Source organism: Pseudorca crassidens, chromosome 2 (assembly GCF_039906515.1).
Source record: "Pseudorca crassidens isolate mPseCra1 chromosome 2, mPseCra1.hap1, whole genome shotgun sequence".
NCBI classification, from domain to species: domain Eukaryota; kingdom Metazoa; phylum Chordata; class Mammalia; order Artiodactyla; family Delphinidae; genus Pseudorca; species Pseudorca crassidens.
This window is the reverse complement of record NC_090297.1, coordinates 163,049,259-163,062,053: the sequence shown is the minus strand read 5'-3', so window position 1 is coordinate 163,062,053 and position 12,795 is coordinate 163,049,259. Positions and strand designations below refer to the sequence as shown.

General features: G+C 52.1%; 2 protein-coding genes across 6 annotated transcripts in view; both read right to left on the bottom strand.

Moving 5' to 3' along the window:
• The window catches only part of TMEM63A (transmembrane protein 63A), a 33,312-nt gene extending 32,520 nt beyond the window's left edge, over window positions 1-792 (bottom strand). For 3 of the 4 annotated variants that reach the window (XM_067729604.1, XM_067729606.1, XM_067729607.1), the window contains exon 1: window positions 231-790. The gene's annotated coding sequence lies outside the window, so the exon portion shown is untranslated. Of the gene's footprint in view, window positions 1-230 lie in introns of all 4 variants that reach the window. The other variant, XM_067729609.1, reaches the window with a different exon arrangement.
• Window positions 793-2,786: 1,994 nt separating this feature from the next.
• Window positions 2,787-6,222, bottom strand: LOC137220063 (left-right determination factor 2-like). 2 transcript variants are annotated; one of them, XM_067729596.1, is made up of 5 exons: window positions 5,973-6,222; window positions 4,649-4,677; window positions 4,431-4,546; window positions 3,947-4,189; window positions 2,787-3,578 (listed from the first exon to the last, which is right to left on the bottom strand). In XM_067729596.1, exons 1-5 carry the CDS (start codon window positions 6,220-6,222, stop codon window positions 3,215-3,217), a joined length of 1,002 nt encoding a protein of 333 aa, XP_067585697.1. In that variant the 3' UTR covers window positions 2,787-3,214. The 2 variants fall into 2 exon arrangements, with proteins under 2 accessions (XP_067585697.1, XP_067585696.1); XM_067729595.1 differs by having other exon boundaries at window positions 4,431-4,677.
• Between the last annotated feature and the right edge of the window lie 6,573 nt (window positions 6,223-12,795).

Below are 12,795 nucleotides of genomic sequence, written 5' to 3'. Positions count from 1 at the left end.
AGAGGCGCGGCGCTGGAAGAGGGGCGCGGGGTCTGCGTGGCCCAGGGACGGACCTTCTCCTCCCACCCACCCGGTCACCCCCTGCTCCGGAGTCGGGGCTGCGGAGGCCGGAGGGCCGCACCCCGGAACCGGACACTAGACATGGCACCCTGACGTAGACCCCAGGCCCTGCACGTCCCGGGAAAGGCGGAGGGCGACATTCCCCCCTCCCAACGCTTCTTCCCCTTTACCTGCGGCGGCGGCGCTGCGGCCCGGCGCGGCCCGGGGAGGTTGTCTGGCTCCACCTGGCCGGGCGGGGCGGCGTCCAGACTACCTACAAGTTACAAAGTGAAACTCCGGCACTCGTGCACATGCGCAGACCCGCGCCCACTGCTTGCTCAATTTGCAGCTTCAGCGGGACAGGCGTCTGCGCTGCCGCCGGCTCCCGCGCCCCGGACCGTGCGCCCCTCGGCGATCCTCCGCCCTGGCTTGGCCCCGGGGCGGCTGCTCAGCCCGCGCAGCTCCTCCTGATGTTCTGCAGACCCCGGCCGGGCCGGCTCGCATCCTGGGACCGAGGAGGGCGCCGCCACGGCTAATTCCTCTCCCCAGTCCCCGGCGCGTCCCCCTTGCCCCGGCACCTCGGGGAACCCCGGGCCTAGCACAGGGGGAGGCGCGGGGAGAGCATCAGCAAATGTTCTTGGTTGTCCTGTATTGCACTGAATTTCCGCGACTGGCTCCTCGGCCCGCCAGGGGGAGTGGGAGGATGGGAAGCTCTGCTGGGCTCAGCCCGCACCTCGGCTCCACGCAGTCCGCGGTCACCCGGATCCCAGTGTGAAAGGCCGCGGCTCCCCCACCGCTCTGGGCAGCCGGACGGGGAACGCCCTGTGGAGGGTGGGTGGGTGCGTCCTACGTTTGGCCCCAAACGGAGGTCGCAGTATTTTCAGCGGTCCCCTGGAGCCAAAGCGGGTACTGGCAGGACCAGGCCGCCGGGTGCCACCCATCTAGCCCAGCTGTTTCCTATGAGCCAGCGGCCTCTGCAACTGGACTGTAAGCTCCCCGGGGGCGCCGGGGTGTGCGCTGGGCCACACGCAGGACAGGGTTCAGTGAGGACTCCGCACCCTGTGAAACCGAAGACCACCGCCTGCCTGCGGCACCAAACTGCCCTCTTCTGCAGGCCTCGGTTTCCTCGTCTGCAACACGAGGGGGTGGGACCGAAGCTTCCCCTCAGGTCCCTTCCGGCACTAGAAATCAGTAAATCTTGAACAGGCCTTCACTCCGCACGTGTGCGGCTTTGCAGGGCCTCTGACCTGTCTTCCATTTCTGGACCTTCCTCTTTCCTGGAAATGGTCAAAGTGTTCTCCTTCCCTCCCTGCCCACACCTCCAGCACCAGCCTGGGGCTCTCTGGAGTGGGGTGGGGTAGGGGATGTCTCCTGCTTCTCTAACAGCTCCTTTTGTCCCATCCGGCTTCCTCCCTCTCCTCCACCCCCAGCCGCTAGTTATTTCCCACAGTTTGCCCTTGGCCCCTGCGCTCAGCTCAGCCCGGCCCTTGTCCTTCTGCGCAGGTGCCTGACTATCTCATCTCTCCTGCTCTCACCTCCGGCTGCCAAGGGCCTACGCCTGACCTCCAGCAGGTTCCTGGGTATGGCCGCCGGACTTGCCCCTGGCTTCTCAGACTGCCTCTGTCCAGTCTCTGCCCCCCCCCCCCGTACGCCCCACCTGCGTGTCCCTATTCCGTCCCTGCCTCAGTTAATGGAGGCCCCCCTGCCTGGTCTGTGCCCTGGGGCCCAGGGAAGTGCAAAGTTCTAACCCCTAACCTGGTGGAGCCACTGACAAAGAGAAAGTTAGGATCCTTGATTTCAGAGAGGGAAGGGATTTCTAAATTTGACTTTCCGTTGGTTATTTCAAAATCAAGAGAAGGCCAAGATAGATCAGGATGTGAGTTGAGATAACCATAGCCCCCATTATGTGTCAGGCACTATGTAGAGTGCTTATAAAAATACTATTTCTGGGACTTCCCTGGCGGCGCAGTGGTTAAGACTCTGTGCTCCCAATGTAGGAGGCCCAGGTTTGATCCCTGGTCAGGGAACTAGATCCCACAAGCATGCCACAACGAAGGAGCCCACCTGCTGCAACTAAGACCTGGCACAACCAAATAAATATTAAAAAAACAAACAAAACAAAACACTATTTCCTTAAATCTCCAGTAAAAGTACAGGAGTCAGGGACTGTCTCTGATAGACAAGAAAATGAAAATTTAGAGGATATAGAATTTATAGCTAATAAGAGCTGTGCAGCCTGGCTGGCAAGGAATCCAAGACATCCACGCCCCAGGCCCAGATCCTACATCAAACTCAGTTTAAAAGCCAGTGTAATCTTGGCATTCAAAAATCTTATATTCACCATTTTATCATTTGCTCCCTTTATCTGCCCCCAAATCTAAAGGAGTGACCCACATTCTTGTAATACTGATGATGATTTTGATCACAGATTTTTAAAAATTTTGTATCAAGTAGAATTGAAACAAAGCCCACTCCCTGTGCCCAGAAAAGTAAAAATGTCAACAACAATGACCAAAATAAATTCTGCCTTAATCCTAAGAGGACAGGCACCTTAGAATCAATGCGTTTTGATCCTAGCACCCTGTATCACTTAACTGAGACCTCGAACAAGTCTTTTTAAGCTTTTCCCTTAGTTTTCTAATCTGGTTGACCTAATCCCTATAGAACTTTCTGTTCCCTCACAATTTGCAGGATTCTGGGTAAAACACAGCAATACCGAATAAAATCTGTTTTATTTGTTTCTTGCAGAATACCCTTATTATCTGAGTTGGGAATGCACAACCCATACTTGACCCTAGGTTTTAAGTCCAGAGTGGCAGCTGCATCTCCCACCCATACCACAGAGCTCAGCCCAGATCCAGTGACAGGACAAGGAAACAATGAATGACAAATTGTGGTTTCTCCTCTTAGGTTACAAAATCTACACAGATAAGTGCTTAGGATACAGTGCAGTGAATAATGTCAAGAAAAGGTAGACTGGGCAGGGGTTACCCAGTGGCCAGGGAGACTTGTTCCGGGGAAACAAAAATCAGAAAGTGAGCTGACTGGTCAGAAGAACTCAGGAGAGAGCACAGAACATGTGCCATCCACGGTTCAGTAACCCCCATCTCTCCCGGTACCTGGAACACTTCTGACACACACACAAGCCAAGTCCCTCCATGGCTGCACCCCACACCTACGGCTCCAGCTTCCTTGGTACAGGCGCCCCATCCGAGGCACAGCTGCACTTCTGCACCCTCATGTTGGGCAAGCTGACCACCTGGGGCCTGGGCTTGCCTCCCTCCGGGATGCTGACAATCATGGGCAGCGAGGTCGTCTCTGAGGCGATGCACTGTCTCGGCCCCAGAAATGGCCACTTGAAGGTCAGGGGCTCTGGGGGCTGCTGGCAGGTGCCCACACACTCATAGGCCAGGAAGCCTGGGGGCTCCAGGACCCAGTTCTCAGCCCACTTCATCCCCTGCAGGTCAATGTACACCTCCCGGCGGCAGCAGTGGGTGCCCTCGGTCGCTGGTACCTTAGGATCACAGTTTCCCTGAGCTCTGTGGAGGGCAAGGAGAGGCAGAGTCAGAGGTCAGCTGGGAGGGCAGAGGTCAGCTGGGAGGGCAGAGGTCAGCTGGGAGGGCAGAGGTCAGGGAGCCCAGGGCGGGGCTTCGTGGGGCATCTGGAGGGAGATTTATGGTCCATCTCTTGTTATGTTCAAAATGCTGGATATTTGTGTAAGGATGGATAACTAGAAATAACCCCCAAATAAATAATTCGATCTGATATTACTCCTAAGACTGTTAGGAGAAATTTTATATATTCATCCATTCCCATAGCACCCTGTAAAGTTGCCCATTTCAAAATAAGTTTAATTCCGCCATTTGCCTCATTATTCGGGTTCACCCATCTGACCCACAGCACCTACCCGTAATCCCTGAGGTCCAGGGTGTGCAGCTCCAGCTGGGGCTCCCGCTGCCCGGCGCCCGACGGCCCCTGCGAGGCGAAGCGGACCAGCGTGTGGGCGCTGGAGGCCAGCGGGCCCAGGTGCTCCCGCTGCACCGACACCTGCAGCAGCAGCGGCTGCCGGGGCCGGCGCAGCTGCTGCCAGAAGTTCACGGCATCCGTCACGTCCAAGGCCTTCCAGCCGCTCTCGTGGATGGACACCAGCCTGCGACACCACACGGAGACACGGGCCCGCGCTGAGGGGTGGGGACTGGGACGGCTGGGGTGGCCCCGGGGGGGAGGCCCTCTCCCTCCCCCTCCCCTCTCCTCCCCCTCCCCTCCCCGTGCAAGGGGCCCGGCCAGCCCGGACCGCGCTGCCCCTTCTCCCCCAGGGCACCCCTCCTCCCGCGCCGGGCCCAGCCCCCCTCCTCATCCCCCGCCCCACACCCCAGCCGCCACCTCCCCACCTGGAGTCGATGAGGGAGGTCCGGTTGGAACCGTCGTCGCGGACGTGCAGCCACTGGACGGTGACTCGGGCGCGGTCGCTGCGCGGGAAGAGCCGCTCGTGGCTGCGGAGCGCGGCCTTAGGAACCGGCTCCTGGAAGAGGCGCAGCACGGCCTGCACCAGCTCGCTGTGGGGCGGCAGCCGCTGCTCCATGTCGAACACCAGCAGGTGCGAGGAGACCTCGGACACCAGGAACCTGCCGGCCACCTCTGGGGACACGAGCGGGGTCAGCGGGGCCCCTCCGGGCACCAGGGGAGCTCTGAGGGTGGCAGGGCCCAGGTCCAGTGAACAGGGTTTCCCCAGTAATCCCTAGGGAGAGTTTGGGGGCTGGAAAACTGATGGGCCAGGCCAGAAAGAGAGCACCTCCACTCCTAGAAAAACGGTTAGGGCCAAGCAGGCTCTCCCCCATCATCTGAGGTTGGGGCTTGTTTACTAGTGGCATCTGCCCTCACCTGGTAGGGGCAGCTTTGAGACATCCTGGAAAGACTGGTGCTTCCAGTGAGGACTACAAACCCACAGCCTTCTTTAGGCAAAGGGGCAGGAGGGCGAATGGAGCACGGGCGGCAGAAGACCCAGCTAGTGAAAATCTATGGTCACCGGCTGAGACTGGCTTTTCCTAAGAGCCAGAGGAAGAGCCCAGAATTTACTCTCATTTCCCTGCTTATGCCCAGTGAAATGTCCCCCAAAGGAGGAAGAGTAGCCAGGGGCCTGTAAACAACTTTTGTGGGACTGCTGAGCCCTGAGGGAAATGGTGAGGATGGGTACAAGAGCCTCCTCAGAGGCACCAGCAACAGGTCCCCAACACCTGAGGCTCCGGGTGGGCAGCACGATCACCTGACCAGCCAGCCCCGTGACCACAAGCAGTCACCCCCCCACCCCCAGGTGTCCAGGTCTCCTCATCTCCCAAGACACCTGGCCGGGTCTATCTCTGGGCACTGAGGAGGAGAGCCCCAGCCCCAGGGAGGTGACAGGCTGCAACAGGATTCAGACCTGGTACCTCCCGTCTCATAGAACAGCCACAACTCTGGGAAGCAGTCAGAGCTGCTTTAATCTCACTTCCAGAAACGCAAATAGGCTAGAGTTGTTCGGTGACTTGTACAAAGTAAAACAAATATCACAACTGAGAACTGAACTCAGAGGTTCTTTCTCTCTGAGGCAACAGTCTCTGCTGAGGCCAGCCTTTTTGTCCACCAGCACAGAGTCCCCTTGACAGTCTGTCTTCTCTTCTCTGTTCTCCCCTCTTTCCACTTTGCTTCCCTACCCCATGATATCTGGTCTTGCCTTGGCCTTGGTAGCGGGTCCAGCCTGGCCCAGCTCCTGCTGGCCCCGAGGGGGGGGGCCCTCAGTGCAGACAGAGACCAGGGGCCCGGGCCCAGCCTTCCTCACAGTCCATGGTCCCTCCTCATCGCCCTGTGGACCCTGCGCCCCCAGACCGCCTCCCCAGAGCAGCCCCCCCACCCCCACCCCGCGAGGACCAGGCTACAGCAGGGAGGGAGGGCCTCACCTCGGAAGTTCTGGCTGAACCTCTTCCCCCGGGAGCGGGCCCCGTGGCTGCGCTGCAGCAGGGCCACGTACTGGGCCCTCACGTGGGCAGGGATGATCAGCCTCTCCACATCGGCCCCGTCCAGGACGGGAGCCTCGCTGAGGCGCAGCTGCCGCAGCAGGCTGCCCAGGACCCGCTCCTCGGTCAGGGCCGCCCCGGGGCCGGCCAGGGGCAGCGCCCAGAGCGCCCAGCAGAGCCAGAGGGGCCGCATGGTGCTGCTCGGGAGACGCAGGGGCAGAGCGGACGTGTCCCCGGACGAGGCTCCGGGAGGGTCCCAGCTGGGTGTGCTGAGGGCCAGGCTGGGCCAGCTTTATAGCCAGGCCTGGGCTGGGCCTGGGTGGTGGGAGGGAGGGAGCCCGGGAGGGAGGGAGGTCACACCCCTCGGACCTCCTGGGAGTTCAGCGGCCAGACAGGTCCCTGAGCCCCGAGGAGGGGGCTGTCTGGACTGTGGACAGATGGCTATTGTTGTGGGTCAGAAGCCTCTACCTTGGCTTGGGGTCCCTCACCAGTTAAAGTTAAAAGCTTGTTTCCTGAAGCAGAGGCAGGGATCTCATTCTGTGCTAGCTCCCCTGTCCCACAAGTCAAAGAGCAAACTCCCGTCCCTGGAGTGTGGACGTAGAGGCCTGTTCCTTGCAGCAGCTAAACCGCCAATTCAACACCGGGACTCTCTGCCTAAGGACCGATCCTGCCTGCTGGGATGAGCGTCTGAGCCTGGCGTTCAAAGGGCTCCCGGGAGCTGTTGAGCTCCTGGGCTGTCCGCGGTTGGAAAACCCATTATTCTCCCCGGTGTTCTGGGGGGTCTTCCTAGGCAAGGGAGCCTGGGATAATTTAGTTCCAATGGGGTTTTGTCCAATAAGGAAGCCCATCCTCTCCCTCTTCCTGGCTGTTCATGGATTCAGAGGTCAGAGTCGAAAAGACCATCCAGTCCATCCCGTCCTCCAGTTTTTGAGCCAAGAAAACCAAGGCTCAGAGAGGCAAGTCATCCCCAGGCTCACAACTGTTCTCGATGGACACCTGCGTAAAGTCAGGTCTGCTGATTCCCAGCACACAGTTCTTTCCACAGCCTCAGCTATTTCCAGCCAGAGTCCTGCTCAACCCCCTGAAGCTAGCCAAGTGGACGCAATCCAGGTGATCAGGGCTGGGCAGGGGCAGGGGACATGTCCCCCAGTTTCCTGAGACTTCCCCACGTGAACGTGGATTTGCCTGGTTGAAGAGTTTCACTGGGGAAATAAAACAGTTGGGCAATCAGCCAGGGATTGGGCTTCCAGATGAAATACCCAACACAATTTGGGATGTACTTTAACAAATGATTTGTTGTTTATCCGAAATTGAAATTTCACCTTTCACCGGGAGTCCTATATTTTTAGTTGCTAAATCCGGCAACCCTAGCCAGAGGCCAAAAGAAGAAATCGAATGTGGATTGGGAGACTTTTGACAATGGGCTGATTAGCGGTCGGGCGGGAGGGCAGCCCCCATCCTTTGTCATGCAGAAGAAGGAGCCAGGCCTCCCCCACTTCCACCCCAACCTGTGTCTGGCCTAACACCCTGCCAGGTCAGGACGGCTGGAGATGGTTAAGTGGCCCCTTAGCCAGATCTTGAAGGGAGGAGAGGGGCCAAGGGAACAGGGCGTCACTACCCCTGATTACGGGCCAATCTGGACCTGGCCCACAGCCGAGGGTACCCCGGAGGGCAGTGGGCCGGCCGTCTTGGAGTGTGGGCAGCAGAGCTGGCCCCCAGAGGGTCCAGGAGAGATGGATGATAGGGACTGAGGCAAGAGGGCAGGTGAGGAGCGGGGCCAGGTGCCCACTACCACCCTCTTGCCCCTAATAGGGTGGGATTTGACCCCAGCCCGAGTCCAGACTGCCAGCTGAGGGCCGTGAGAAAATGTGAGGTCAGAGGTCATCCTGCAGACTCTGCGGATGGAGACAAACTGGACCAGAGCCTGGGCTTGGAACTAAAGTGAGCTGTGAGGTTGATGAAGACTGGAGGCCGGGAGCCAGTTCACCTGTGGATTAGAGCATCTGGGGGTCTTTGGGGGAATAGGGACTCCTGTCCCCTTCCTGAGCAGGGCAGGCACTGCTGTGGTGCTTCTGAAATTCCCCGAGGCCCAGCCCCAGGTGCCCTGGGCTGCCCCAGCCCTGCACCTATTATCCTCCCCGACCCCAGACCTGGGGGCCCATGTGGCTCCTTGGGGTCTCCAGACACGCCTCTGAGTGGGCAGTGGGCCTTCCCTGTCCTCCCAGAGCAACTTGGCCTCCGCGTTAGCAGGGCCAAGCCTTTCCTGGGGCTCCCTGGGCTGAGAAGGGTGGGGAACAGGAGAGGACTAAGGACCCATGTTTCTGTTTATCCACACCTTTCCGGCAAGGGTGAGCCCTGGGTTCAGTCCTTGCTGTGCCACTAATCAGCTGTGTGGCCTTAGATGGGTTTTCTATCCCCTTCAATGTAAGTCTCCTCCTACAAAATGGGGATAATGTACTTTTCTTTTTTGCAAAGAACCTGTCAGTATTAGTGAAGATGTCAGCAAAGTGCCTCTCACAAACTCACACACACACACACACACACACACACACACACACACACACACACACACAATAGGTGCTCAATAAATGGTAGGGGTCTTTCAACTGATACTAACTTACCACGTTTAACTTTTTAAATTTTTAAGTTAACAATGTTTCTTAATTATTTTCTAGTTAATACACATAGTATAAAAGTCAAAAGGTGCAAAAGATGTTCATGAAAAATATCAGCCTCAGGAGTTCCCTGGTGGTCCAGTGGGTAAGATTCCACGCTCCCAATGCAGAGGGCCCGGGTTTGAGCCCCGGCCCGGGAACTAGATCCCGCATGCGTGCCACGACTAAGAGTCACCATGCCACAACTAAGAAGTCCACATGCTGCAACTAAAAGATCCCACATGCTACAACTAAGACCCGGTGCAGCCTAAATAAATATATATATATTTTTTTAAAGTCAGCCTCCCTGCCTTTGCTACTCATCTCCCACTTCTCCTCCCCAGAGACAGTCTGCTTACAAAGAAACTCAGATATTTTTCCCACCATATGAATCTTACTAATCTATCATCGTGATCCATACCCCCTTTTCAAAATTATAATTTTATTCTGTAAATGGTACAGTAAAAAGTCTCTCCCATCCCTGGCCCCAGTCTCTCTATCAACCCCCCACCCCCACCCCAGAGGCACCAGTGTTGTTAGTTCAATTGATTCAAAGGGGTTTATTGCTGTCTCTGACACGCTGCCTCTTTGAAATCAGAATTTGTCTCATAATCACTGACAGACAGGTGGCAGTTAGGACACTCTTGTGCAACCACTTTCTGATGACATTTGGTGTCTCAGGCTGCTCTGGCGGCCATAAGAAAATGTTAGTGGGGAGAGGGGAGGGGGCAGTCTTAAACAGCAGAAATTTATTTCCTCACAGTGTGGAGGCTGGAAGTCCAAGATCAAGATGCCAGCAAATTTGGTTTCTTCTAAGGCCTCTCTCCTTGGTTTGCAGATGACCACCTTCTTGCTGTGTCCTCACATGGTCTTTCCTCTGTGCACACACATCCCTCGTGTCTCTCCATGTGTCTAAATTTCCTCTTCTTAGGACACCAGTCAGATTGGTTCAGAGCCCACCCTAAGGGCCTCATTTAATTTAATCACCCCTAAAAGCCTCCTGCACCACCATCTCCAGCTACAGTCACGCTCTGAGGTACTGGGAGTTAGGACTTCAACATATGAATTTGTGACACAGTTCAGCTCTGGTCAGATGAAGGAAGGTCCAGCATCAAAAGCTCTTAGGTTTGAGGAAATACCATAATTTCTTAGGTATCCTTCAGAGATATTCTATGCAAATATATGCAGATACATTTTTTCTTTCCTTTTTTAACTCAAAGATTAGCATACTACACATATTTCCTACAGTTTTCTTCTTTCACTTAGCAATATCCCTCGTAGAATCTTCTATATAGTACTGCCACATTCTTTTATTTTATTTTACGGTTACATAAATTTTTATATAGATGTACCATAATTTATATAACCAGAATCTTTTGAGTGAATATTCAAATTCCATTTCAATCCTTTGCTATTACAAATAATGTTGCAATAAATCACCTAGTATAAATGACACTTTATACATATAAGAATGTATCTTTTGGATAAATGTCTACAAGTTGATACACTGGGTTACAGTGTATGTATAGTTTTCATTTTGATAGATAGTTAAATCAGTTACTGATAGTTTATATTTTTTATGGTAGTTTATAGTAATAGTTTATACTTTTTGTTTTTGAAAATGGGATCTTTTATTCCACAGCACTGCCAATTATTGTTTGTATCATTGAAGAATGTTGATTTCTATGTACCAATTTTGAACCCAGCCTCCATACTGAATAGTCTTATCATTTGTAGTAGTTCTTAATTGATTCTCTTGCATTGTCTAGGTACAAAATCTTTTTTTTAAATTAATTTTTATTGGAGCATAGTTGCTGTACAATGTTGTGTTAGTTTCTGCTGTGCAGCAAAGTGAATCAGTTTTATATATATATATATATATATATATATATATATATATATATATATATATATATATATATATATCTCCACTCTTTTTTAGATTTCCTTTCCATTTAGGTCACCACAGAGCATTGAGTGGAATTCCCTGTGCTATACAGTAGGTTCTCATTAGTTATCTATTTTATACATAGTAGTGTATACATGTCAATCCCAATTTCCCAATTCATCCCACCCCACCCCCCTTGATAACCATAAGTTTGTTCTCTGCATCTGTGACTCTATTTCTGCTTTGCAAATAAGTTCATCTGTACCATTTTTCTAGATTCCACACATAAGCGGTATTATTCGATATTTGTCTTCCTCTTTCTGGCTTACTTCACTCTGTGATCCTCTCTAGGTCCATCCATGTTTCTGCAAATGGCACTATTTCATTCCTTTTTATGGGTGAGTAATATTCCATTGTATATATGTTCTAGTACACTTTTTTTTTTTTTTTTTTGTCCACGCTGCCCACAGCATGGAGCTTAGTTCCCCAAACAGGGATCGAACCCACACTCCCTGCATTGGAAGCTCAGAGTCTTAACCACTGGACTGCCAGGGAAGTCCCTAGGTACAAAATCTCAATGTTTGTTAATAATGATAATTAAATTCTTCTTTTTAAAAATGTATTCCTCTGAGAAATGCAAATCAAAACTACAATAAGGTGTCACCTCACACCAGTCAGAATGGCCATCATCAAAAAAATCTACAAATAATAGATGCTGGAGAGGGTGTGGAGGAAAGGGAACCCTCTTGCACTGTTGGTGGGAATGTAAATTGACACAGCCACTCTGGAGAACAGCATGGAGGTTCCTTAAAAAACTAAAAATAGAGCTACCATATGACCTACCAATCCCACTACTGGGCATATACCCTGAGAAAACCGTAATTCAGAAAGAGTCATGTACCACAATGTTCACTGCAGCTCTATTTACAATAGCCAGGACATGGAAGCAACCTAAGTGTCCATCGACAGATGAATGGATAAAGAAGATGTGGCACATGTATACAATGGAATATTACTCAGCCATAAAAAGAAATGAAACTGAGTTATTTGCAGTGAGGTGGATGGACCTAGAGTCTGTCATACAGAGTGAAGTAAGTCAGAAAGAGAAAAACAAATACTGTATGCTAACACATATATATGGAATTAAAAAAAAAAAGGTTCTGATGAACGTAGGGACAGTACAGGAATAAAGACGCAGACGTAGAGAATGGACTTGAGGACACGGGGAGGGGGAAGGGTAAGCTGGGACGAAGTGAGAGAGTGGCATGGACATATATACACTACCAAATGTAAAATAGAGAGCTAGTGGGAAGCAGCTGCATGGCACAGGGAGATCAGCTCGGTGCTTTGCGACCACCTAGAGGGGTGGGATAAGGAGGGTGGGAGGGAGATACAAGAGGGAGGGGATATGGGGATAAAAGTATGCATATAGCTGATTCACTTTGTTATATGGCAGAAACTAACACAACACTCTAAAGCAATTATACTCCAATAAAGATGTTAAAAAAATGTATTCCTCTGGTTTCTTTTTATTGTCTTATTTCATTAGCTAGTATCTTCAGAACAATGCTAAATAAAATTGATGATAATAAATATCATTGTCTTGTCCCTTGTTTTTACAGGGCTACTTTACTCTTTCCCCATTAAGTATGAGCTTTACAGTTGAGATAAACACATTTTGTCATATTAAGGAAGTATCCGAAGTAGGAGTTTCTAAAAATCAAGAATGGATCTCGCGGAAGATTGGTGAAGATCTAGAGAAGCAAGAACTCTCCTATGTTGCTAGTGAGAGTGTAAAGTTCTACAACCACACTGGATAATTCTTTCCCAGTATTTACTACAGTTCAAGACACCAAAAAAAAAAAAAAATCACATTACCCAAAGACCTAGAAATTCCACTCAGTTGGACAGAGATGCACGTGTATGGGTGATTATAACAGCATTGCTTGTAAGAGCCCAAACTGAAGCAACCCACCAAAAACATCCATCAACAGTGTCACGGATAATAGAATGTAGTGTAGTCCTGTAATGGAATATACTGCAGCAAAGAAAATGAACCAAACTATAGACAATATCGGTGCTGATCACAAACAGAAAACTGAGCAGAAGCCGCCAGACCCGAAAGACATATGATACCATTTATTTAAATTCAAACCAGGCAATACCGTAGTGTTTAGAGATGTATTCCTTTGCTCTCCTAGGAAAGAGAAAAAGAGTTATTTGC

What these genes read in the sequence shown, in the direction of transcription:
- LOC137220063 (XM_067729595.1), bottom strand. Translation starts at nt 6,222, where the DNA reads ATGCGGCCCCTCTGGCTCTGCTGGGCGCTCTGGGCGCTGCCCCTGGCC. An exon ending in GTTCAGCCAGAACTTCCGAG is followed by an intron (nt 4,678 to 5,972) that starts GTGAGGCCCTCC and finishes TCGTGTCCCCAG; the next exon opens with AGGTGGCCGGCAGGTTCCTG. An exon ending in ACCTCCCTCATCGACTCCAG is followed by an intron (nt 4,190 to 4,430) that starts GTGGGGAGGTGG and finishes GTGGTGTCGCAG; the next exon opens with GCTGGTGTCCATCCACGAGA.